Source organism: Petromyzon marinus, chromosome 2, assembly GCF_048934315.1.
Source record: "Petromyzon marinus isolate PM22_M1 ecotype Great Lakes invasive population chromosome 2, UKy_Petmar_22M1.pri1.0, whole genome shotgun sequence".
Lineage (NCBI taxonomy): Eukaryota > Metazoa > Chordata > Hyperoartia > Petromyzontiformes > Petromyzontidae > Petromyzon > Petromyzon marinus.
Window position 1 is genome coordinate 7,412,068 of NC_133668.1, and position 27,825 is coordinate 7,439,892.

General features: G+C 46.3%; 1 protein-coding gene across 4 annotated transcripts; it reads right to left on the bottom strand.

The window, feature by feature from the left end:
- Positions 1 to 58: 58 nt before the first annotated feature.
- On the bottom strand, positions 59 to 27,372 carry TBCEL (tubulin folding cofactor E like). Of its 4 annotated transcripts, none has more exons than XM_032965405.2 (10): positions 27,157 to 27,372; positions 20,481 to 20,670; positions 17,383 to 17,532; positions 8,766 to 8,905; positions 7,608 to 7,783; positions 6,992 to 7,095; positions 6,531 to 6,683; positions 6,072 to 6,198; positions 4,770 to 4,886; positions 59 to 3,621 (listed from the first exon to the last, which is right to left on the bottom strand). In XM_032965405.2, the coding sequence occupies exons 3-10, from the start codon at positions 17,528 to 17,530 to the stop codon at positions 3,300 to 3,302; spliced, it is 1,287 nt and encodes a 428-aa protein (XP_032821296.1). In that variant the 5' UTR covers positions 17,531 to 17,532; positions 20,481 to 20,670; positions 27,157 to 27,372; the 3' UTR covers positions 59 to 3,299. The 4 variants fall into 4 exon arrangements, with proteins under 4 accessions (XP_032821296.1, XP_032821306.1, XP_032821315.1 ...); XM_032965415.2 differs by lacking the exon at positions 27,157 to 27,372 and adding an exon at positions 26,676 to 27,150; XM_032965424.2 differs by lacking the exon at positions 27,157 to 27,372 and adding an exon at positions 26,453 to 26,527.
- Between the last annotated feature and the right edge of the window lie 453 nt (positions 27,373 to 27,825).

The window sequence follows — 27,825 nt, forward strand, 5'->3', positions numbered from 1 at the left end:
GTGGGTGAAGACGTTTGCTGCCAAGCCCCTCTGCCATCAAGGGAAAACAAGCGCCAACAAATATGTCGCCGTTTATTTGCAAAGAAAACACAAAATATGGTCGACAGACGTATAAAGTACAAAATGATTTAACATTCCAATAACCAATAAAAGTAATTTAGAACATGGAAATGCTTGTTTCTATGAAATGAGCACGGCCATTATCCAATCCCTCGTCACGTAACTGATGGTGCTTTTATTTTACAATTCTACAAGGGATGAACAAAAGTAGAAGAACCACCACCCTGGATGTATTGCTGGAGAGCAGGAAAACGGTTTAGAAATTGTACATCTGCCGCTCCAGCCTCAATCCCCACAAAAGCGGTGAGTTTTTGAAGCAAACGGTTCATCTGTCCACACAAGATATTGACCATGCTGTTATGACACTTATACACATAAGTCACTTGGCAAACAAAGAATATATCAAACTTACAATGAATACACAAGTAGTAAACAACACGCATTTTAGCATTGGCGGTATAAATCTAATGTAGGTGCATTATCGGCATGGACGGCACCTGTAGGTATTTACAGATGGATGTTAATGATCTGTGCATTTCTAAAAGATTCATTTCGGGGCAGCAACGGGAGAAAATTACTTTTTCTTAATTGAGTAATACCACTTTGGCATCTATCATGTAAAACTGCACTTCGTTTTGTTGACAAACGTGCACATGCCATGTGTGAGGAAGAAGGCTGTGAGATGATGTCATTTGTTTGAGCGTTGCTGTCAAACCCCGAACCAACCAACTTGGACAAATGAGACGGTGTCATGATCCGAGGACGTTTTCGGCATAAAAACAGACAACACTGGCAGTGCCCCGAACACACAGGGTTTAGAGGAGCATCGTGAAGCAACTGCCTCAATACAATCCCATGTGGACTCACGGGCGCTGGCGTGAGGTCTGGGAAGAACGGTCCGCCACGCTCTTTACATATCCGAGGCCTCGTGTGGCCATGCAAGAGAGAGAATTGCCACGATTTTTTTTTGTTGCTTTTGCATATAGCTGCGTAATACACGTCTGGTGTCAAATAGAAAATGTGTGGTGGATGGTACCACAAGACTCAAGAAAAATCTTCATTTCCATATATTTTTTTAACTGATAAATAAAATTGAGTAACATGAAGTCATATGGTGATTTGGCGAGCCACTGTTGGTTATCGCTGTTTTAACGCCTCTGTTTAAACAATTGGGGAAAATAAAAAGTTTACTTGTCAGGGTTTTTGTAAAATTGCCATTCTGGGGTTGGTGTCTGCTCTGAAACACATTTCCACAATGCAGACACCACAGCTGTAAGCTATGTTACATACACCTGCATATATACATGGATGCCTGGTGGAGATTGGTGGAAATGCTAAAAGTTCTCAAAAACCAGACTATAGTCGTGTTCACAGATGTACCAAGACACCTGCATTAGCTGACGTGGCAATGCAATTAACCTAGCCCAGATAAACAAAAATAAAATAATCAAATAAAAGCCTGGAAAACTACATCCTTCATTCACTGCATTATTAAATTACACAATAATACATGGGCAGAAGATTAAGTGCAACACTATACATAACTTTTTTTTACATTCATATACATCTTTCCAATTAGCTTGCACCAATTGGAAAGATGCAGGCCGCGAGGGGGGACCTGGCCGGCTGGTTGTGAATGCTCGTAAAGTGGCACGGCCTCTGGCTTCGAGGTCTGAGCTCGGCCCCAGCTGAGCTCGGCCCCAGCTGAACTCGGGCCTTTTGTCCCTGCCATGCGAAGACACACTCTGATCAAACTTTAACTCGTTCAATTCTACTCTCCACCCCTATTTCATTTACCCCGAACCAACCTTAACACCCGCGAATATCTTGATATGAAGTTGAGATTATTCCTAACACCTGATTTTCTAACCTACTTTTACACTACCCTACTAAGGCATGTCATTATTCCTCAATTAAAGATTATTCTCATGATACATGCATTACGTTGTATTGCTACGCATTGTATGTAGTTGGTTTACATTACCCCTGCAAAAATTTGAGGTGCTACAATCGCCACAATGCAAATAGTGACGGTTCATCGAATCGAGGGGAGGAGAAGCATTAAATAACTCATCCTAGCTAACCAGTCATTACAACCCACTAATTGAGCCCTCATTTAACGTGAATCCATTAAAACAACTCTTTGTTCTTACTCTTCCTAATGACTTTACTCCTAACCTGTTGATTTGCAATGCAGTAAACCCTAGTTTGTCATCTAACGATAACCATGCTATCATTGCCTATATACAAATACCTCGATCCACAAATAGATATATATATTTTTTCCCACTTGCACGCACCCCCCTGCTATTCAGAGTCCCACATTGATTGACCCTGGGCATGACATCATGTTGACTGCTTCTTTCGTGTACCCACCAAGCTCCCTGACTCGCGGAGCACACAGCCTGATAGCAAGTGCCGGTATGTGTACCGTAGACGTGGGGCACCATCTGTACACGCGTGCACCTGGTTGCCAGGCACAATCTGTACGCGTGTGCACCTGGTTGCCTGGCACCACCGTTCCTGCAGGGCCCCCGGTGTCATCAGACAGACCCAGGGTAGGCACAAGTGCTGAACTCTGGGACTTTGTGCAAAACGTTTCCTCTTTACTTACAGCTTAAGAGTCTGGTACAAGTGTGTATTCTAATACGTAACCTGGAGGCTATTTCTACGGCCTTTTGTAAAAAGAATTTGGGGACATGTGCAGTTGGTTTAACAGACCTGTACTGAAAGTAATTATCTCGATGATTTAATTTTTAAATGTACAGTATTCGTGACACTACCACCAAATGTTTGGATACTTTTTTTATACATTTAGTTTGAACATTCCATTTGTCTAAAACAATCGGGCACCATAGTGAAATACATTTATTCTGGGCAACAGATGATGAAATATTAAGTGTTTTTAAAGCATTCAAATTTAAAACCAAAATTTTCAAAACTTTATCACGTGCTTTTAACGTCAATAATTGTCGACAGGTTATGGCACCTAATTTACCTGCATAGTTAAATATATACTATACATATGGTGCATTCAGATTGAAATTAAATGTCACTTTTAAGCTGTAAGACTGCCCTCACCTTCCACTTTGGTTCTTCCAATTAAAATGCAAATACACTCATTTTTCACCTTTAATTTTAAATTATTTCCCCACTGCGCTGTGGCACTCATGCCAAACTGGCGTGCCAGTCGTAAAAAGGCTGGCGCGAGGGAGGGCAAGGGAGCGAGGGGCGGCGCGTCACTTGCGCATGACGTGGATCTCGTCGCCGTCCCGCACGCCGTACGTGTGCACGTTGCGTCGCGGAAAGCGCATCTCTTCGACAATTTGGGCGCCCATGTTCTCGGCCACGTGGAAGATGCGGATGCGGCACGTGCCCTCCCGTGACTCCAGCGCCTCGCGCAGCTCCCGCTTCAGCTGCGCCACCGTCTGGTCCAGACGGATCGCCAGTGCCCTGCAGCAGCCGTCGAAATGTACCTGCACTTGCGCGACATCTTTCGGCGTCAGGTCCACTTCGGCCAGCGGCTCCAGCTGCCCGTGCCGCTCCTGGAGCTCCGCCAGCCTGGTTTGTGGTGGTGATGGGGGGGGGTGAGGGGGTGCAGGGTGAGGGGGCGGGTAGGAGGGAGAATAATGCAGGAGTAGTGGAAGCATGCCGGAGAGAAGTTATTCAGTCTATGGATGACAAGGCCGGGTAGTAGCCCACACGCCGCTTCTTCCAGAGGTTCGAGGTTCGCGGCCTGCGGCTGCCCTGGTTAATACTGCAGGTGTCTTTCCATAGAATACATGCCGACTGCTTCACATGGGATTTCAATGAAAAAAATAGTAGGAAATGTGTGCAAGTGTCATGGTCCAAATTCCCGAAATGAAAAAATTACATCGCAAGGTACCCAATTGTTTAAAACCACAGAATATCACCCCCTACTGTGAAACTGCTGCAGACGATATTCATCTGTAAAAAAGTGCATTCGCCATAGCCTTGCACTATGAGAATGATGCGAATACCAAATGCACGAATGATTTGGATTTGATGAATTAGCCAGGAAATGTCTTCATTTGATGTGCTGTGGATTGCTTCAATGAACCCACTGAAGTTTAGGAGTTAACAGGAATTCTCTACTATAAGATCGGTGATCTGGTGAGTGTTTCCACAAACGCAGCCGGGATTTTTTTTAACGTCCACTTGTGAAGGTAGTGGGCGAATCTGCCATCAGGAAATTGAATGTAGAGCCTGTGAGTACACAATGGCTGCTTGGCCAATGTGCAAGAGTGTGGCGCCTCAAATCCTCAAAGCCTCCCTCCCTCTCTCTTCCCCCTCAAGCAGTTGCCTGTTGGTTACATACAAAAGTGGGTTCCCCCCGGTAAACTTTGGGTAAGCCAATGCAGTGGACACAGGGATTGGTGGAAAACATTTGTGAAACATTCAAACCCGCAGGGGATGCAAGACGGTCAGTATACCTCAGTTGAGCAAATATGTTCACAACCCATCTCTGTGGACCTGTGAGTGTCACCGCTGTGCACACGCAAGTTTTCTTTGGTTATTCCGCTTCCTTCCACGTGAAAAAAAATCACTTCTGAAAAAAGAATCGGGCAAACATCCGAATGCAAGATGCGCCTGAAAAAAGAGTCTTGATGTTGAGCGAGGCTTTCCTTGATAAGAAAAACCTACGTTATTATTATAACTACTGTTATAGCTCACGGAGGAGCCCTCACCGGGGAGGCTGCTGATTGGTGGGGAAGTCCATGTAGTACCGGATGAAGAACCTCTCGGCGTCTTCCCGCTCGCTATCGCTCACCCAGCTTCCGTTGAGCACCTGCACCGCGGGGAGCCTGCAGGAGAGGCCCGACAGCGCTCGGCACGCTTGGCGCGCAGGGAGCACGTGACGCTGCGCAGCCTAATGATGCGCGGCCTAACGGGTTGACCCCACGATTGCGTGACGACGGTGACATGCCACGGTGCGCCAAACATGCGGCGTCAGGCCAACTCGGTGCTGGGGTGGCGGGTTTGCCGCAAGCGGGACTGGAAACGTGTGCACACGTACGGCTCAAGTAGGTGGACCTTGAACAGCAATCTGCAGCGTACGTCTTGGGTGTGTGTGGGTATGTGCGACTGCGCTAGAGTCTGTGAACATGTGCACGTGTTTTGAAGTAAATGTGTGAGGGTGCATGTGTTTATACAAGTATAAAGATTAAGGAACACGCTGACAATTCATAACATGATTAATATTGGTCGCAAAAGCCTCGGTGTTAAATTGACGCTGACAATTCTCAACTCATTTTACCGCACACCAATTATAAAAGCAAGAATTGAAATCAAAAGATTCAAAATATTTATGAAGCTGCATGATTGACTTTTAAAATTGGTATACGGTAAACGGCCTTAAAAAATTGTCAGCCTACCGCATATATCGGTCGCACTGGTAAGTACTTATATGTGTCTGGGAGTCTCCTAGTGGGGAGCACAGGTGATGAATCTGCCAGTCATCTCTGTTAACCCATAACACCCGAGTCTGTCGAGTGACCTCCTGACAGTGAGCATTCCACAGTTCTCCATAAAAAAGGTTTTTTGGGTTCGATCGTGTAAATATAAATGTGTCGTTAAACCGGCAACCACCTGACAGATAATTAGTAAGGTTTGTCACAAACAAAATGTGCCAATTAGTCACTACTTCAGCGTACCAGTGTGTTGGAGAGCAAACCCACAACATTTACAATTCGAGTACAACGTTTCGCTGCTGATTACAACCAGCTTCATCAGGTGCTTAGCCAGAATTGTGCAGAAGTCTTCACGTGATTTCTTCACGCAAAAAAAACTTTATTATGGACATTTGGTCACATTCCACAGTTCGCGTGGCCTCAAATTTCGCTTGTAGCTTGGCACAAGTGCTGCGGTGACATCGCCACCACTGAGTGGCGAATGGCGGCTGTGATGTTGCTGCTGTTGTCTGTGCGAGTGCGTGCCTTTGCCTGCGTGCGTGCGGCTTATAATGCCTGCCTGCCTCCATGGGCTCTCACCTGGCGACGGTGAGTTTGCGCCTCTGCTCATCATTATACTCGGACAGTAGGGGGATGCCCAGGAGACGCAGCTCTTCCAGCGACGGAAAGTGATTCAGCTTCTCCACGTCGGACCAGTCTGACAGGCCTGAACGATGCACAAATGCACGCGAGGCGACAGCAACAATAAAATCTCATTTGGGTCCATCATTTCTGCAAACTACAATTAAATAGGGACAGTTATTGATTGAGGCAATGCATTCTAGTGCTGGTGAATTGGTAACTTTAATCCTGCAGATTACTTCTGGAAATTACGGAAGCAAACAGTCGGCTGAAACTGAATGCTGCAGACCGCGTGGTTACATTTGCAAATGTGGCAAGGAAGGAGGAAAACGGCAGGGCTTTTAGGCAAAGCGGCTCATGATACACGAATTTCCGAATGATTGCCTGCTGCACCACAGGTGGGCTGAGCAGCCTTACCCCAGTTGTGCAGGTTGAGGTGCTTCAGGTTGGTGAAGGCTTGCGTGAGCTCTGCCGGCTCAGAGCTCAGGCTGCCCACACGGTTGTTGGACAGAACCATGGTCTCCAGAGATGGGAAGATGAGGCCCAGCATGAGCACATCCTGCCACTCGCCTGCGCGCACACAATGCCGCCACGCACACTCTGCAATTCTATGCTGTACCACGATGCTAAACCACGTCTACGCTCCCTGCCTTCAGCACCGCGCGGTGAAGTATGGTCCCCATGATCAGCACCGCACGAAAGGGCCCTGCATGCATTATGGACACCACTTGCATTTGCAAATACCACACGTCGCTTTCTCGACGCAGACACTGGGTTTTAAAGGCGAGCACTGTACTTGCTGCACTTCCGGAGGCATCTCCACCACTCGTGGGAACTCTGCACGCATGATGCACCATGTTTAAAGGTTAGAGCCTCACGGAGCTGGTTGTCGGTGATGTGCAGCAGCTTCATGTTGTGGTAGACGTCAGGCGACACCACCACCGTTGTATAGTCGTTGAGGCACAGGAACAACTCCTCCAGCCTGCGGGAGATACAAGAAAAGATCCATCGACCGCCTGTGATCACTCAAGTGCAGTGTGAGTTCATGGCCTCACCAATGGGCAGCCCAAACAAACCCACCGCATAAAATTTGGTCCCATACTTAATTTGTCTAAATTCCAGCTCTGAGAATTACAAAAAGATCAGTTTGACTGTCATCTGATGAACACAACTTAGTGGCGGAGCAAGTGTTGCTCCCCTATATTGTATGCACTTCAGAAGGGATCTCAGATGTAGCTCGATGATATCCGCTTCCATGGGCCATTCTCTAACATGATAAATTGCACTGCTCTGCAAGAGAATAAAATGGATACTTCATCTCATGACATGACATCGATAGCACAAGAGGGATATAAAATTAGGGGAATTTAAAAGAAAAAACAGTCAGGCCTGGAGCCACACGTAAAGCGTGCATGAAGGTGTGGGTCTGCACTCAAAAAAAGCGTTTTTCGAAAGCGATCGTGTATTGGTGCACTCCAGGCTGCCTCTGCTTACTGTGGCATATTTCTCAAGAGGGTGTGAACCGTTTCCCAGGACGTCTTGGTGTTGTTGAGTACCAGCTTGCGCAGGGATGGCAGGCGCAGGCTGGGTGGTGAGGGGCACGTCCCCAAAGGGTTGGCGCTCAGGTTGAGAAACTGCATCCTCGGCATCTGCCCAACAATTTTGCCGATCTGCAGAGACGCACTCGGCAGTGACTCCCCCATCCCCACATCTTGCTTACGACCAAACCAGCAGCAGCTTCAAAGCGTCGGCCAAGTCTCTACACATCACCTCGGACACGAGAATCCAATGCTCACGGTAAAGCCTTGTGAGTTTCACCTTGTTCAGCTGCAAATCCTGAATATTGAGGTTTTGACATCAATACATTTCATGAGACAATATTAGACGTATGGCCTAATAATGCAAATCAACATACAAATATGCCTCTAGTTGTTAGCTGCTGTGAAATATGGATCAGAAACATTAGATATTGACCGAATGTTACAAAAAAGCTGGGGTTTATTTTGTTGTATTGCTAGATATGTGAGAGACAGAAATGTATTAGAGCAGTGCTTCTTAAGCTTTATTGCAGCCTTGCACCCCTTTGGTTCTCAATCGTAAAAATTGTTAATAAATACATGTTTGATGAAACAAAGTCGTTCTACTTATGTGCCCGTGCTTAATTTGTGTTTTAATGATTTACCTTCTATCTCGCACCGCCAGAAAGGGCATCTCGCATCCCCAGGAGGTGCGTGAACCCCAGGTTAAGAACCACTTTATTAGAGGCCTTCATACAGCAGTGGACACATCAGGGCTGCTAATGATGATGGCTTATGATGAAACCAGTTATGATGGCATTAGTATGTTTCATTGATAAGTCTATAAATGACTTACACTACGTAACAAAAATGTCCGAAAACCATAGAATCAATGAGACGCTGAAACAGAAAAAAATACACAGACTGTGGTCGCACAACAGAATAACACAAAATGAACATGCGCTACAAATCAATCGCCATTTAATGACCTGCTGCATAGCTATGGCGGTGGAAACACACGGCTGACCGTTGACATACCACTGTACTGTCAGGACTGTTGTGTATGAGAGTGAATAATACGCTCATAATTACTTTCTGTAGCACGGCACGCAGTCCTGGCTGCCAGCCGCCTCACCTCTTCCCAGTCCTTGAAGCTGTTGTGCGATAGGTCGAGCTCGGTCACGTGACTGCACAGCTCCAATATTTGTGACTCGTCACCGGCAGCTGCGATGTCGCACATGTTGAGCACCAGGATGGGAGGCACGTTGAGATAATCTGCTCGCGAAGGCACACAGCCACCGCACGTACAACCAGCCTTTACTTTTAAAAAATTAAGATACTTTTCCCATAATTGTATCCCAATTGTGCTATCAGCATCATGTTACGAGACAAAGCTACCATTCTCACATAGCAGTGCAGGCATCTCTGTGAAGAAAACTACCTGCAGAAGTGGATGTCACAGAACTACCTCTGATATCGCTGTGTAATGGTTTGTTCCTGGGTAGTCAGTGTTATTTCCTAATTGCTTATGCCTCAAAAGTACAGAAAATGGCTATTATTCCCAACAAACTGTGCTTTTGTGACCAGGACAGTGATATTTTTTGTATTTTTCCAGTGCTGAGTAAACTTGGAGTAACTTCTAGAACATTCTAGAACTTTCCAGTGGCCTTAAGCCCACCAGTTCACTTAGTTCTAGCTGCCTAAGCGGATACAGATGTAGTGACTGTGCTTGTCACTGTATGGTGCCGGGGCTTGCGAAGCCACGGCCGGTAATGTGTTGTCATTATGGGCAGCCCGGATTACGGGATGTAGTGCCAGCCCTAGCGGGGTTTGGGTGAGCGCTGGTTAGCGCGGAGGCACCGCGAGCAGGGTGCGGTGCGGGCTCCCGGTGAGGGAGCGAGAGGGAGCGTCAGCCAGCCAGGGTTACCTTGGGGCATGATACGCTAGTTGACCTGCTGACACGTGACCGGACGATATTGGACGGGGCCACCAGGGGACATGGGGCCGTGGGGTGGTCACGTGGTCCACAGGAGCTCTCGGGAACCTTCGAGAAGGAGCTCGAGAGACCTGGAAGGTGGGCGGGGCGACGGGCGGAGCCAGCCCCAGCCTAGGGTCATATAACGAGGGCCCCGTGAGGAGCTCGGGGTTCTTCGTGTGCCGGTGTTACGAAGATCCACGTCGGGGAGAAGAAGGTTCGAGCCACGCGGTCCAGGACCCCGTTTGTGGTCCGGACCGGGATAGCGAACCGTGTCTAGTTCTGCCGTAGCGTGGCTAGATGAGCATTCGAGACCCGAGTGTAGATCATGTTGTGTTGCGTGTTAATGTGAATAAATAGTGTTGCTCCCAAGATAACGTCTGCGACTCAGTTGGACTCACTACACATATCTGCATTTTTCTGAGATGGCATCAAGAGTCTGCAAGCATCTGGCACACGCATTTTGCTATGTCTGTGGCCAATTTATCAAGACAAGAGCGAAAAAGTACCCTATGGAAGCATCTGCTATGATGTGTGAGGCCTACAAGGCATATTTCGGCATGCTTGTCGGGGATCAAGACAAACCCTGGGCACTTCATTTCACCTGCGAGCAATGCAAAAAACTCTGGAAGGTAAGATGGACAATTGTTGCTCGGAATTTGATGTTATAAAATTTGTTTAAAAAATTGAAATTGTAAAAGTTTTTTTTATTTTAAAATGTTTTACAATTTTCAATGTTATTGAAAAAATATATGCATGAAAAATCTTGCGAGAATCTGTTACACATTAGTCATGGGTGAAATAAATGTGTTTTTGTAGGATGGTACAGAGGGGAAAAGAGAGCCATGAAGTTCGCTATCCCAAGAATTTGTCGGGAACCCACTGACCACTCAAGCAACTGCTACTTCTGCATGGTGAACCCTTACAAACGTCGGACTGGCAAGAATGCACCTGCTATCACATATCCAGACCTTCCTTCAACCATAGCCCCGGTGCCACACTGCCATGAGCTCCCCGTACCCACTCCCCCGAGAGAGCAGACAGAGAGCAGCAAGTCAGAGAGCGAGGAAGATGTTGTAGATCCAGATGACAATTTCAGAGGTGGAGCTGAGGAGAGAAACCCGTACTACCCCAACCAAAAAGACCTTAACGACTTGATCAGAGATCTTGGTCTCACCAAGTCCAACGCCGAGCTTTTGACGTCTAGGCTCAAGCAGTGGAACTTGTTGAATAAAAGGGTGCAAGTCACAGATTAGAGGAAGCTTCACCAACATTTTTGCAGCTTCTTCACCCGTCAAGATGGGCTCTGCTTCTGCCACAATGTGACCAGTCTGTTCGAGGCAATCGGAATCGCCTGTAACCAGAATGAGTGGCAACTCTTCATTGACAGCTCATCCAGGACCCTCAAAGCCGTGCTGCTTCATAATGGTAACAAGTACCCGTCTCTTCCCCGCCTCACTCGGTGCACCTCAAAGAGAATTACAACAGCATTAAGACCTTGCTGGACGCCTTGAAGTATGATGACTAAGGCTGGGAGGTCATCGGAGACTTCAAAATAGTGGCATTCCTGATGGGTCTCCAAGGCAGTTATACCAAGTTTCCCTGCTATCTTTTCCTTTGGGACAGCAGGGACACCAAGGTGCACTACAGCGGACCGAGTTCTCTGTGGGGAGAAACAACGTCAAGTGGGAGCCACTGGTGGACCCCCGGAATGTGCTGATGCCACCCCTGCACATCAAATTGGGCCTTATGAAACAATTTGTCAGAGCTGTAGATAAGGAGTCGGCACCCTTCAAGTACCTTCAAGACTTCTTCCCTAAGCTGTCTGAGGCAAAGGTCAAAGCCGGTGTCTTCGTCGGACCACAGATAAAGAAGATCCTGGAGTGCAATGAATTCCCCAAGAAGCTCACTAGTAAGGAGAAAGCGGCTTGGAACAGCTTTGTCGCAGAGGTTGGTGGCTTCCTGGGCAATCACAAGGTCGAAAACTATGTGGATCTAGTTGAGACTCTGGTGAAGAACTACGTAACAATGGGCTGTAGGATGTCCCTCAAAGTCAATTTCCTTGATGCTCATCTTGATAAATTCAAGAACATGGGAGCGTACTCAGAAGAGCAAGGCGAGCACTTCCACCAGGATATACTGGACTTTGAATTCCGCTACCAAGGACAGTATAACGAGAACATGATGGGAGGCTACATTTGGGGGCTGATTCGTGAAAATGATTTACAGTATAATCGTAAATCTCGAAAAACTACTCACTTGCAAATCTTTTGTAGTCATTTTGTATTACTTTAGTATAAATACATGTTAATTTTGATTCATATGTTGTTTTTTCTGACTTTATGTGAACGAAAAGACACAAATTCGCCCGTTTTCTCATTGAAAAATACTACACATTTTCTATACCTTTTAGGCATTAGCAAATTCGAAATAACACTTACTACCCAGGAACAAAATTGTGTTACATAGTGTATTCATTCAAGGGATGTCTGGTTTGCAAAGCAGGGGACAGCACTTTCCCATATGTCCAGCTTTCGACAGTAATATTCACAGTTGGGTGGAAACAACAATACTTTAAGCTGGAATTTAAACAAAATTAGTTCCGAACCAAAACTACAGTGATGTTTTTTTGTGCAATCATTGGTAACACCATTGGTGTGCAGTCAGACCATTAACTAATTTCGCTTGAGAATTCGGTTTAATTTTAGGCTGGCTGTCTGGATACAAATAGAGGATCTAAGCAGTGCCAACTCAGCGCTCTAACCTCTGAGCCACCCCAGCTACCGAAACATGACGCGTCTCACCGGAAATCTCACAAACAACGTCTTGGGGCCATTGACTATAGTGGCATACTGCGACACCAAGGTTGTCATTGCTGACAAAATTGATAGGAATCTCTGTTGATGTGGACTAGCCTGGTTAGTTGTATCCAGTTTTGATTCGAGTTGAGAATCTGTCTCAGAGCCTGGGACGTAGCCAACTGTGCTAACTGGAGGTGTGGGGGAAGGACAACAAACTAAACACAAAAAGCAGTAACTAAAAAAATTAGTTTTCAATCTGTATCTAAAAGTGCACAGCTCCAGCAGCTTCCTAATATCGGAAGAGCGTTCCAGACAGCCGCATAAACGCATCCAAATGCGCACAATGCAGTGACCCCAAGTTCTCTAAATATTGTCTTTAGCCTGATTACATAGCTTCCAGGGCTCTGCTGAAGGTTTTATGCTACGTACTGCGGTGTCGCGCTCTGCCTGACTGTGCTTTCCGAGTCGGCAAAAGTTACCAAAACGGATTTTAAAGAGTAGCGATCGTGCTCTCCAGCCTCCGTAGTGTAACCTCAACTACAGTCTTTTGGCCTGCAAAAGCCACAACGGAGTCATTCTTTTTTGATTTAAAGCTTTCGTGACTGCAGTAATTCATATTCTTAGTTTTTTCGGTAAAGTCACGTTGAAGAGAAACAACAAAATAACAAAATATATATAAAACAATAAAAAATTCTCACGACGTTTCGACCATAACTCAAACGGTCATCATCAGGTGTGTCGGTTTGCATAAATTTATTTTGAAAGCGGCATATTTATTTATTTATTTTTATATATAAAAATAACGTTTGCGTCACGCGCAACGATTGGCAGTTTGCCCAGGACTAGTCCATCTATTTTTTGAAAAGAGGAGGGGGGAGACGAAATTTGTTTTTATGTATGCTGTCTGAAAGCCACTGTAAGCGTGAACAATCAATCAAGAACTGAAATGATTTATCAAATCTTTCCAATGATTGCTAAGATAGAATCCATCTTCTCGGTTGAAATTGTCTCTGTGCTTGTATATGTGGATAGCCTCATGAACGAATCTCTCATGGAAGCCAGATGGCTTACAAAGAACCTCCGTCTTGGAAAAGTCAATGGCATGTGAGCCTACTGAATTAGAACAATGATCTGCTACGGCCGAGGTGTTGGTCCTACCGTGTTTAAGGTCTGCTTTATGTTCACGAATGCGGTCCGAGATATGGCGTTTGGTTTCTCCAATGTAACTACTACCACAGAGGCAACTTAGTTTGTAGACACCAGGGTATTGTATGTCCGGAATCACATCTTTTACAGACGGAACCAGATCACGGATTTTATGTAATGTGTTGAAACGGACCTGGATCTTGTGTTTATTCAAGATTTTGGAGATCTTTTTTGTGATCCCAGCAATGTAGGGTAAAGTTATGGTTTTGAAAGGCTCCTCAAGAGGGTTCTTCTTCATGGTTTGAGTGATAGCTTTGCGGATTGTATAGTCGGAGTAACCATTAGCCCTAAGAGCTTGGTGTACGTGCTTGAGTTCACTGCTTATGTGTTCCTGGTCGGATATGCATTGGGCTCTATGATACAGAGTCTTGATGAGAGAATTCTTCTGTGATGGATGGTGGTGGGAATCCGGTTTCAGATAAGCATCCGTATGGGTAGCTTTCCTGTAGACAGAGTGGCTCATTGAACCATCAGGTCTCTTTTTAATTAGGACATCCAAAAAAGGTATCTTGCCATCTATTTCGACTTCCATGGTAAATCTGATGGCTGGGTGTATGGAATTGATGTGGTCGAAGAATTGGTCTAGAGCAGGCCGGCCATGTGGCCAGATGACAAAAGTGTCATCCACGTACCTCTTCCATAAGGTTGGGCGCAGAGTGGCAGTCTGGATGGCGTCAGTCTCAAATTTCTCCATGAAAATGTTAGCTATAACTGGAGAAAGGGGGGAGCCCATTGGGGTGCCCTCAGTTTGTTTGTAGAAAGTTCCATTCCAAGTGAAGTATGTATTGGTTAAACAGTGTCTCACCAGGGGGGGTACCTCAGTGTTTAGTCCTTGATGAACCAAGTCTTCAATGATTGCAATGGTGTCAGGTACAGGAACCTTGGTGAATAAGGAAACTACATCAAAACTGACAAGCAGGTCGTCTGGGGACAGGGAAATACCCTTGATTGTTGATACCAAGTGAGTAGAATTTTGTACCGCAGAGGTGGTCTTTCCAGTGAAAGGACGCAGGATTTCAGACAAAAAACGAGCTAGTTTGTAGGTGGGGGAGCTGATAGTAGAGACTATGGGACGAAGAGGTGTATCAACTTTATGTATTTTTGGTAAGCCGTATAATCTTGGTGGCCTGGCAGCAGAAGGTTTCAACGAAAACTGTTTAGATTGATCAATTAATGCGGTTGAATCAGAAATTATTTTGTTGGTTTGTGTGACGAGGCTGTTGGTGGGATCTCTTTTTATTTTTGTATAACTACCATCGTCGAGTAATTCTTTAATTTTGTTGTTGTATTATATTTTATCCATGATGACAGTAGCATTGCCTTTGTCAGCTGAGAGAACTACAATATCATTCCTCTTTTTTAATTTATATAATTCAAAACGCTCATCTTTGCTGAGGTTGCTAGCTGGCATCTTAGCGTTTTTGAGGGTTGCAGCGATTTCAGATCTTGCTACGTCTGCAGCGATGTGACCCAGGCCCCTGAGAGCAACGTCTACTTGGGCAATTATATCACACCTAAACACATACCAGTTAATGATATAATTGCCCAAGTAGACGTTGCTCTCAGGGGCCTGGGTCACATCGCTGCAGACATAGCAAGATCTGAAATCGCTGCAACCCTCAAAAACGCTAAGATGCCAGCTAGCAACCTCAGCAAAGATGAGCGTTTTGAATTATATAAATTAAAAAAGAGGAATGATATTGTAGTTCTCTCAGCTGACAAAGGCAATGCTACTGTCATCATGGATAAAATATAATACAACAACAAAATTAAAGAATTACTCGACGATGGTAGTTATACAAAAATAAAAAGAGATCCCACCAACAGCCTCGTCACACAAACCAACAAAATAATTTCTGATTCAACCGCATTAATTGATCAATCTAAACAGTTTTCGTTGAAACCTTCTGCTGCCAGGCCACCAAGATTATACGGCTTACCAAAAATACATAAAGTTGATACACCTCTTCGTCCCATAGTCTCTACTATCAGCTCCCCCACCTACAAACTAGCTCGTTTTTTGTCTGAAATCCTGCGTCCTTTCACTGGAAAGACCACCTCTGCGGTACAAAATTCTACTCACCTGGTATCAACAATCAAGGGTATTTCCCTGTCCCCAGACGACCTGCTTGTCAGTTTTGATGTAGTTTCCTTATTCACCAAGGTTCCTGTACCTGACACCATTGCAATCATTGAAGACTTGGTTCATCAAGGACTAAACACTGAGGTACCCCCCCTGGTGAGACACTGTTTAACCAATACATACTTCACTTGGAATGGAACTTTCTACAAACAAACTGAGGGCACCCCAATGGGCTCCCCCCTTTCTCCAGTTATAGCTAACATTTTCATGGAGAAATTTGAGACTGACGCCATCCAGACTGCCACTCTGCGCCCAACCTTATGGAAGAGGTACGTGGATGACACTTTTGTCATCTGGCCACATGGCCGGCCTGCTCTAGACCAATTCTTCGACCACATCAATTCCATACACCCAGCCATCAGATTTACCATGGAAGTCGAAATAGATGGCAAGATACCTTTTTTGGATGTCCTAATTAAAAAGAGACCTGATGGTTCAATGAGCCACTCTGTCTACAGGAAAGCTACCCATACGGATGCTTATCTGAAACCGGATTCCCACCACCATCCATCACAGAAGAATTCTCTCATCAAGACTCTGTATCATAGAGCCCAATGCATATCCGACCAGGAACACATAAGCAGTGAACTCAAGCACGTACACCAAGCTCTTAGGGCTAATGGTTACTCCGACTATACAATCCGCAAAGCTATCACTCAAACCATGAAGAAGAACCCTCTTGAGGAGCCTTTCAAAACCATAACTTTACCCTACATTGCTGGGATCACAAAAAAGATCTCCAAAATCTTGAATAAACACAAGATCCAGGTCCGTTTCAACACATTACATAAAATCCGTGATCTGGTTCCGTCTGTAAAAGATGTGATTCCGGACATACAATACCCTGGTGTCTACAAACTAAGTTGCCTCTGTGGTAGTAGTTACATTGGAGAAACCAAACGCCATATCTCGGACCGCATTCGTGAACATAAAGCAGACCTTAAACACGGTAGGACCAACACCTCGGCCGTAGCAGATCATTGTTCTAATTCAGTAGGCTCACATGCCATTGACTTTTCCAAGACGGAGGTTCTTTGTAAGCCATCTGGCTTCCATGAGAGATTCGTTCATGAGGCTATCCACATATACAAGCACATAGACAATTTCAACCGAGAAGATGGATTCTATCTTAGCAATCATTGGAAAGATTTGATAAATCATTTCAGTTCTTGATTGATTGTTCACGCTTACAGTGGCTTTCAGACAGCATACATAAAAACAAATTTCGTCTCCCCCCTCCTCTTTTCAAAAAATAGATGGACTAGTCCTGGGCAAACTGCCAATCGTTGCGCGTGACGCAAACGTTATTTTTATATATATATATAAATAAATATGCCGTTTTCAAAATAAATTTATGCAAACCGACACACCTGATGATGACCGTTTGAGTTATGGTCGAAATGTCGTGAGAATTTTTTATTGTTTTATATATATTTTGTTATTTTGTTGTTTCTCTTCAACGTGACTTTACCGAAAAAACTAAGAATATGAATAGGAGTCATTCTTCTTTTCTAAACAACCGCCATTCGCCAATTTGTGGCGGTGAGATCACCACGGCGCTTGTCCCAGGCTATGTGCACACACACACCAATTTTAACGTCTCGTTTTAAAACAACCATACACACACCACGTGGCGTTATCTGCGGCGGGGTGTTGAGGATGATGCGCCGCACTGGGTAGTTGTCGGGGTTGTACTTCTCCCGTATGATGTCCACCAGGCTGCGCCCATGCTCGCAGCTCATGTTGACGCCCGTGCACCAACAGGCCTGTAACATAGCTGCACAGAGGAAAACCTTTGCTATTGAACGTGCACGACCACGCGTGTCCCGCAAGCCATCGACATTCACAAGCGGTTGGTTTGATTGGGATGATGAAAGTATGATATTGAAAAATTGGATTTGCCCCATTTGCTTTGGGCTGGAAAGTGCCATAGTGTGCGATAAGAGGTGTGATCCAAGAGTAATAATACACGTAAAAGGAGTGATTGTATGACCGTAGTATCAGTCATACCAACACGCCTTGCGTGTCACAACTTTGAACCTTGCGAACTGGTAGCCTAGAACTAGGCTGTGTACATTACACATGCACACAATGGCACCTTTTGCCCAATGGATATCAATTTTGCGTGCAGTTATCACGACTCATATTTGTTTTCAGCCTGCAGGCAATTTTCTGATCTTGATTTGAAGCTTTCGTGACTGCAGGAATCCATACTCTTTGGATCTTTCGGTAAAGTCACGTGGGTATAACAGCTCTCTCGCTAGTTCAGCGGTTCCACTGCTGGATTATATTTTTCCCACCTGAGGACGACCGCTTGTGTTGCGATCGAAACGTCGTGATTTATTTTGTTATACCTACGTGACTTTACCGAAAGAACCAAAGAGTATAATTTTTTGATAATTTAAATAAAGTGTCAAAATTGGTTTGAGGAATGACCTTGGCTGTACCATAACGCAAAAGATGTGCTCCGCTTACTCTGCTGCACTGCACGTGGTTATTTGTGTAAGACGAGAGCTGGACAGGGGATGGCTTTTGGTTTACGTGAATGTGGAGGATGATGTAACGTCTCCATACGTGGGAGATGTTTAAACATTGTTGGCCGTGGAGGTGATGTCATTCGGTTGCACAAGCCAAGTTTAACGCAGTTGGGGGGAGGGGGGTTAGTGGGCGGGGCACAGTGGGGGGGGGGGGTAGTGGGCAGCTCTGTCTTTGTGAAATGTACGAAGGGGGAGTTACTCTGTGCCTAATTGGTTTCAGTGGCCTCCGCTGCATTCACATATTTCACCGTACTGCGGTCCGATATAGCGTCAGGGCTCTAATCCAATGGACCAATTGTAACGCACGTGTCTGTTAAACGGTCTTTAGTCGTCTGAGTAGAATACCAATTTAAATAAAAATCTGCCTATCCTGAACCCCCATCTCCCCCGCTTTGTCAACCAGGTGTGACAGAACAGCCAAGCCCTGACGAACAAAAAAGGATGTTTATTTTATCTTGTCACAAGCCTCGTTAAATAACATTTGCTGCAATTCAATCCAAAAGCAACGGTTTTAATGTTTGAATTGGGAAGTGTCAGGGAAAAATAAGGAGAATGCCAAATTTCGTCAACGCCCTGCAACAATTTTTATTGGTATAGCGACTCCATGCAACTGCATCTCAAGATGCTTCACGGAAATGAGGGACAACAGCAGGGGAGGGGGAAGTGTGGGGGGCACGGACACATGGGAGGGGACGATGCGACACCAGTACGTGGCATAAAACCTTAAAGCCCTTGAAGCTCTATATTCAGGCTAAAGACATCATCCTTAGAGAACTTGAGGTCACTGCTTCGCGCGCGTTCAGATGTGCTTCTGCAGCCGTCTGGGATGCTCTTCCTTCCGATATTATGAAGATCATTTTTAAATCAACTAGATTGAAAACTAATTTATTTTACAACTGCTTTTTGTGTTGAGTTTGTTGTCCTGCCTCCACACCTCTGATTAACATGGTTGGCTGTGTACGGTGCGAAAGTAGTTCAACATACACACGTTATAAAATCATGGCTGATGTGTCCTTGGGAGAAGCATATGAATTCCTTTTTAGTTATTTTCAGACAGTGACACAAACAAACAGCCTTGCTATTACTGTACATAAACCCGGAACTGTACAAAACAGGAAACGGTTTAGCTTCACTCTGCTCGTGTTTTTTTTTACGAAACAAAATATTTACATGCGTAGAAGAAGGCTAAAATAAACCTGAAAATACTCAGCTACCAAGTCGGCCTGCCACGGCTCTGGTGAGTTGGATATTCAGCAAAGCAAAAAAATACATGGAAAGGCACAAATATGAAGTATTTTTTTACAGTTTTGTCCACTAAACGGTTTTATCATCTTACCACAAAAGTAATAAATTAAGTTGTTTATGTAAACATAAACCAGTTTAGAATAACAATTTCCTCAGACAATGTGTTCAACTAGACTATATAAAACTACTTCTCTCTCTTAAAATGTTGCCACAAAACATCCACTGTCAGCACTGTGGTTTGTTATTTTTAACTGTTTTGAGAGATAATGTCTTGCTGAACCGGTCATGTAAAATGTGCTAGAGGCTAAGAGGATGCTTCATCACCATCTGCAAAATGTCAGCGTCTTGAAACGTTGGCTTGTTGTGTTTACGACTTGTAAGGCAGTGCCCGTGAATGATGACAGTGGTGAAGTATTTTCGGACTGTGCCTCTACGCCATTGCCAACCGAGTCCCCGGACACATCGCGAGGGCTCGAGGCACGCCGATGGCAGAGCAGCCATCGGCGTGCCTCGACAACGCTATCAGCCGCTTGAGCACAAAGGGATTGAACACCCCACGTTGGTTCGATTCCACCGTGGTGCGGAGGAGCACCAAGACACGCGCTGACCGCAATATCACAAAGCTCTTCAAGGGTAGAAAAGCACAACGCAATAACACGTGGATTTATGTACATGCACAGCCCATTCGTCAATCACTTGCGGGATGAGGGCCTTTCCACGCCGTGCGGGTCATGGGTGGGGGGTTAGTCAAACACATTTCAGTGAGGGGTTGGCGACGACTGAGAGCATATAAGTAAGAAACATAGACACTGTAAAACATTGGATTTAGCTGCATTGCTGCCCTCTGCTGTTCACAATATATTTTTTTACATAGCGTCTGAACGCAGCTCACATTGGAAGACGCTGAAAAGCCTCGCTGTATATCGCAGGGGGTCGGGCTCACCTGCGGCGGTCCTGCTTCAGAGTTGTGCCACCACTGCTGCTGTGCCCCCGAGCTGCGCCGCCGTAGCACCTGTCGAGCTGCCCGCGAGTGCGTGAGGAGCAAGGTCCAACTGTGACGCGACCTTATCCACTCCCCCGCGTGCGCTGCTGTCCGTTAAAAAGGTCCCGTCATGCGCCACTCGGTCAACAGACTGACGAGGAGGGGGCACATGAAAAACCGTGGCTTGTTATCGTCTTTGCGCGCCAAATACAACGGAGGCACTGGAGTGCATACTTTACATGAGGCCGATGTGTAATCCCTTTTGGACCATCGAGAAGAACATCACGCGATGCAGTGTTAAGTTTCCTTAGCTGTGAAGGTTGGGGCTTACTGCAGACAGGGCTTCCAAGAAGACCCCGGTGTTTATAGCAGGGCGAAAGTTTAACCACAAATATTTATATAAATAAAGCAAATATTTCACGTAAGTTTGTATTGTATGCACTGTGGTGGAGGCATCACCCATTTCTATTGACAGCCATCTTAGTCCATAGGCCAGAGCAGAAACTGGAACCACCTAAGATAGTAAAATCCTAATAGTACTGATTTACCTACATGAATGAGAGTGAACTTTTTGTTGATACACTGATTTCAAATGGTTACCACGTGATTCACTGTTATTGGCTACAATATAATTGGAACCACTGAAATCTTTCTACCTCAAGTGGTACCAACAAGTAAAATATCTGCCCTGGGCTCATGGACTACTGACCTATTGCTTGAAATGCTGACCTCTCTGTAAAGCGACCATAGCAGTATAATACTCATAAAAAAGGGACTCAACTGTATCAACCCTGGAGAAATTACAGGCCACAATGTCCCCCCACGACTCCACCACCACTCTGGCCAGAACTTGAATTTGTAACCTTCAGATTATGCGTTATCTACACACCACGACCACGGTGGCATGAAAAGCCGGCTCAGCTCAAGCTTAGAGTGATAAAATAAGTTACTTTTCCCGTCCAGGTTATCACAAGAAACACACCAGCCTGATTGAAACACGAAGGAAGGGGCAACACGTCCACACATCTGCAGCAGGAGCACGCATCCAGACGGGGACGCGAGTGTTCGTCTTTCAGGCACCCGCATGGGAGCCAGCAGGTGCCTACGCGGCTCAGGGCATGAACTGCTTAGTGCACGCGGTGATGGCACTGCCGCTTCCATCCCCGTGCAGGAGCCCCATCATCATTTATTATTCAATACGAGCAGCTCCAGTAGTGCCACGCACGACCTTCGATGAAGGTGATCGTGAAGGTGGTGATGGAGATAGTAATAATAAGAGGTGATGTGGATGGGTCTCTCGTGACAAACGTAATGATGATGTTGATGAAGGTGGTGAAGGTAATGGTGCAACAATCAGAATATTTATACTGGATTAATCTGATGGGCTATAAAGAGGTGGTGATTATCGAGGCTGGTAATAATGGCTTGTGATCGTGGTGGTCGTGATGGAAGTAGTGATTACATTGAAGGAGGTGAAGATTATTGTGACCGTGATCATGGCGACGGTGATGTGATGGTGTTCAATGTTGTGGTAATAGCGCTGATGCTCTATGTGGTGGTGACAGTGGTAATGGTGAATGTTGTGGTGAAAGTATTGATGCTGATGTGGTGACTTTGCAGTGAGAGCTGGCAGAGGCAAGTCTGGACGCCAGTACCCCACTGGGGGATGCATCTCACCACCGGTAGCTTTAAAATGTTTTTTAATAATAAAATTAAACAATACAGCATGGCAGCGAGGATGGGGAATAAATGGTGAGTTGCGGAGCTGGCTTCAATCCGGTAACCCAAGCTCCTTAATTCATATTTTAGATTCCATGTGCTCATGAAAGCAACAATCAATGAACTCTATTTAAAAGCTCATGAGAGCCCATTGGGACAAAAAAACAAAGGTATGTAATGGATTATCTATTAAAATCGATTCCTACGCCCATGATACTTGCATCAATTCATGCATGCTATTATATTGCTTTACATGAAAGCCAAGAGATATTATACATGCACCACAATGACAAAAAATAAAATGTGTGTTTAAGATATGGCATGGCATCAAACGGCAACAAAGATGAATAATTACCATACCTACTTCATTGCAGGGGAGAGCTGGGATAATATACAGGATCCAAACATGGAAACACAAAGAAGTATATATCCATAAAAAAATTATGTAATGTTAAATTTATGTGGGAACATACACTTCAGCACACTATGTGCCATCATCTGGTTAACCCCCTGTGCATTGCGTAATGATGTTAAACAGTCCTGGCACGTTCACCGACTCCTCAGTGTGCAGAGCGATCACGATCACGTTGAAACACTGGCACCTAACTATACCCACTCCCTAGCCTAACTAGTAATTAAATAGCTACCCTACTCATTTATTATCCTACACACCTTATTCAGTACTTACCTTACCCACTACCTAGCCGAACTAGTACCTAAATAACTTACACACCTATTACTAGTGCTTGCCCAACCTATTATATTTAGTACTTACCTACCAGAACTAGTACCTATCCTATCTATTGTCAATCCTACCTAACCTATGTAAAAAAGTACTTTCCATAATTATTACCTACCCTCTCCAACACCTACCCTCCCCAATACTTACTCGACTAGCATCATGGCTATTATCAACAAAGCAGTATATGGTATCTGAAGAAGGGACAATGCCTGAAGCATTAGCCTACTTTGTCTCTTGCATAAGACAGTGTTAACGATTACCAAAGCGATTGCTTTTTTGTGAGTGCAGTCCTATCTACATTCTTTGAACGTGCATGCTACCTAGCCTGTTAAGAACACTCAAAACGAACCCAAGGAACGACTTTGGGTTCGCACAGCACTTGTCTAAATTCTCTAAATATTTAAAACTAAACACCAAGGCTTAATTTAATCAGAGTCTCTCTGGGTCAGCAATCCAGAAAAAAATGTCCACATCCAACACACTACATCCAGTATACATCTCGCTATGGCTGTGACTAACTCCAGTGGCTGATGCTGCTGCTTCCATCTCCCAATGTGGAAATTGAAACAATGGGCAAGTTTCTTATATCCATCCCCTGCCTCTTTGCACCCAGCAGCATAATTCTGTACTGTACACGACAGTTAGTCCATTAGCAGGTGGCGGGCAGAGGGATAAAGTGTGGGTACTCCCACCGCCAGTTTGAAAGCGTAGGCCAAAATACGGTCTAGGAGTTCTCTTGAGATCAATGCAGTGAAGGTCCTTCTTCCAGGAGTGGCACAAGCAAGCAATTTCATGTCTGCACATTCACCACCGTTATTACCTTTCGCACAATCCATTGTTGCTGTTGTCTCTGTGTGTGCACGTCTGTCCTGCAGTCTACCAGCAATCCAGAAAAAAATATTCAGTGAGAAATGAAAACTCTGCTAAACACAACATGCAGGGCGTCTGCACCACAAACCATAGCGGCTTCACACTGGCGATGAGCCAGCAGAGCAATACCCTAAGAGCAATGCACTAATATAATAGTGGGGTGGGACGGACGCAGCTCAAGGAAGCGGCACGGCGATATTCCTGGAATGAGACTCATTAGAGTTGGCAGAAGCTCATGCTCAGCGACAGCTCCACACGTCACCAAGGGCTTGGGCTTGGCGTATCTCTCTCCTGGCTTGGACGGCGGCTGGCATTTGCTGGACACGTGCAGCAGCACAGGAGGGTGCATGAAGTGGGGTGCAGTAGTGCACAAATACAAATAACCCCCATCTTGCCTGAACAGACTGTTATGGCAAGTGCTATTAGCAAGTAGCACCTATGAAGGCTGGAATGGCACACGAGGGGGTGGGTGGCCAGCACACACCTGTGCACACATACACCTACTTTGTACATGTACAGTCCGTTTTAAATTCACTGCTGGATGAGGGCCTCCCAATTCTGTACATACCAATCATAGGCATTATTTGCTCATGCAGCACCACGCTGGTTAATTCAGGGATCATAGATATCAGAACAGAAGTATAGTACAACAACCAATTTTGCTCCTCTGCTGTCCACATAGTGGGCCAGGGCCACATACATACCGAAACAAATATACACCCATCTTTTACAGGATATGTGCTGTTAGCAAGCACCTGCCTGGATCGACAGGACAACGTGATGTTGTGTTATGTATAGCAACCACATTAGCCACCTTTGCCCCAGTGGTGATGTTCACACGATGTACCACATACTCATTTAAGGCTAAGTTGACCGAGGAGAGGATCAGGACAGTCTCAGATACCACTTCTGATGTTATCCATGGGTGAGTATTGAACCCAGGATAGAAGGGGTTCATAGAACTTCAGCGTCACTGCTTCACTTTGCTAAGAAATGTTGTACTAATTAAGAAAAACATGACCGCAATGCATGGGTGCCGACCATTCAGGAAAAACACACTCATGTGACCCATCTGGGTTGCGAGTGAGCTGGAGCCACACACATCGAGACACCGAGAGACACACGAAGGCACGCACTGAAGTACATACATACACACAGACCAGGCACGTGTGATGGTTTACGTTACAGCAGGCGGTGAGATCCACATTTGGTTTTGTAATTGCAGGTGACATCAGGTATTAAGGAGCAGACGCAACGTGCAATCCCCCACAGTGGGCGCTATTGGGCCGTCGCCAGACGTATCGTCCTGGAGGCTGCAATAATTTATTGGCTGGAAAACCTGGAATGGTTTTCGTTGTCTGCCTGACCTGGAGCCATAGCATGTTCCCGACAAAGACACTGACATGCCGACACAGAAAGACAAAGCTCCTCCGTGTAGGTGAAGTAGACGTTTGGGGTAAATGCTGGTAGCGAGGACATTCAAGCCGACCTAACGCACGAGGCGTGGTGTGACCAATACCACGCCTCGACGCATTAGTCTCTCCGCTGCTGACGTTTCCAAGCCATGCCAGGCATATACTGTATTTATTGACGTCCACAGAATGACATGCTGAGATACAAAAACAACCGTCATTCGCCACGAATTGGTGGTAACGTCACCATCGTTTGCTCGTCCCACGCTAGGTGCACTTTGAGGCCATACACACACAACAACAGACAATGCCAGAAAGGATGGGAGCCGAACCGTTCAGAAAAGCAACATCCATGTGATCAGAGAGTGACATACACCCATGCACACTAAATAATTGCCTTTGCAGTACACGAAAAACGAACGCACACATAGTGACACGGCCCAAACAAAGACACCTCTTATAGCCTTTCAAAGACTGTTGGGGCTGCTAGCGAGCACCTATGAAGGCCGACACGGCACACGAGGGGGTGGGTGGCCAACACCACGCCCGACCGCCTTTGTCTCCCCACTGCTAATGTTTACACACACCAGGTGCTCGTTTAGGGCTTCGTAGCGCTAACCACTGCACTACCTCTCCCCACACACGCACCAGGTATATTTACATACACCAAAATACCTACACAATGCTACTCCAACACACACTGGCATATACACATTGGCACACACCAACAGTGTTGACACACACCAACATACACGCTGACATACATATTGACACACCCAAACACACTGACATACAAACATAATGCAATAATATTGACGCACACATATATTCCCCGTACACTGTAGTCTAGACTGTTGAGGCAAGCGCTCTTACAGAGCACCTATACCACACGCTTTGCTGCACCCATATACTTTACACGCATTGAAACCCCCTAAATAAACACTGACATACGCACAAAGGCCGCTCATACACACAAAAGCCGCAGTGTCAACCCCCTCGAACCCCCGATACTCCTCGTCCCCATCACCTCCTGAGTCTGCCGAGGGGCGCCTCACCGCACTCCCCGAAGCCCTCTATTCCCACCAAGATAGCGAGCCCACCACTGGACGCCCATCATTTCCCGGGAGTCCCCGCGTCCCCGATCCCCTCCCGAAAGTCCCTGGGTCCCCCCCGTCTCCATCTATGGTTACCTGCTCCCAGACTCTGGGACCCTAACCAACCCCCCAATCTCCTCTCGGACGCCCCTGGGTATCCCGTTCCTTCCCGGACGCCCCCCCTCCAGGTCCCCGCTGCCCCTCCAGGTCCCCGCTGCCCCTCCAGGTCCCCGCTGCCCCTCCAGGTCCCCGCTGCCCCTCCAGGTCCCCGCTGCCCCTCCAGGTCCCCGCTGCCCCTCCAGGTCCCGGGGACTCGCACCTGGAGACGGGGAGGGAGCCGCTGGGTCCAGGTCGCGACGCAGAGAGCACTGAAGAACGATGGGCCGTGACGTCACCTCGTAAACACAGGGCCGTGACGTCACCACGCAAGGGCGGGACGGAAGACGCCGGCCCGCGCCTCGATACGTAATTGCGTCATTTGCACAGCGCCGGCACGCGACGTCATCGCGTAAACGACGTGATGACGTCCTTTACTGCGGCTTCGCCTTCCGTCACACCGCCCGAGAGCGCGGCGCGTGACGTCACCGCGCTACCGGTCGTGCGACGTCACGACGCAATATCCCCCCCACAATAGCGAGGGAGATTTTACGGCTGTCCGCTATTGGACAGTATTAAACGAGCGTTCATGTGCAACGTTAACGCGTATTTTGTTGTCAGTGTTAGTTACTTTACATGCACGCTACACTTGGTGCATCGACTGTCACGCGACAGATTTTTGCCGCCACGGGGCGGCGAGTTACCGTGGCAGTGCGAGGATTGATCGGTCGAACCCCTCCACCCGCAGCCCGTCGTGGCCCTTGCGCGTGTCCGAGTAGCGCGGAGCAAGGAGAGACCCAACCCCGGGTCCTGCGGGTGACCACCACGTCCCCTCACGGCCACCGCTGCCACTAACAACAACAACGACGACGATGATCCCCGTCCTCCCCGATTCGTTGACCTCGCAACCCGCTCACGTGACCAAACTCCCGAGCTCCCCACCCACGACCCCCGTCGGCCAGCCAATCAGATCTCGTGAGCACGCTCCCCCCCCCCCACCACCGTTGCCATGACCCCCACGCAACCACAACACAGCTGTTTAAAAAAAAGTGCTTATGTTGTTGTTGCAATTAGGACTTTAGTCTAAACATGTAGGCTTTCGCAACCAATATTATCCACAATAGAGGGTTTTTTTGGGGTTAGAAGCCTATAAATATAAAAAATATGAATGTGTTGTTAAACCCGCCACCACCCTTGAGTTAATTAAATATAAATAAAGTCGTATCCAACAACCTCTATTATGGATAAGACTTTATTTGTATTGAATAAACTTAAGGCATTCGTCAGTGACACTGCCTTAAATATATAATAGGCGACGTTTTCGGGCAATTAAAGGGGCATACGCTGTGAAGGGTGATTGCCCAAAACGTCGA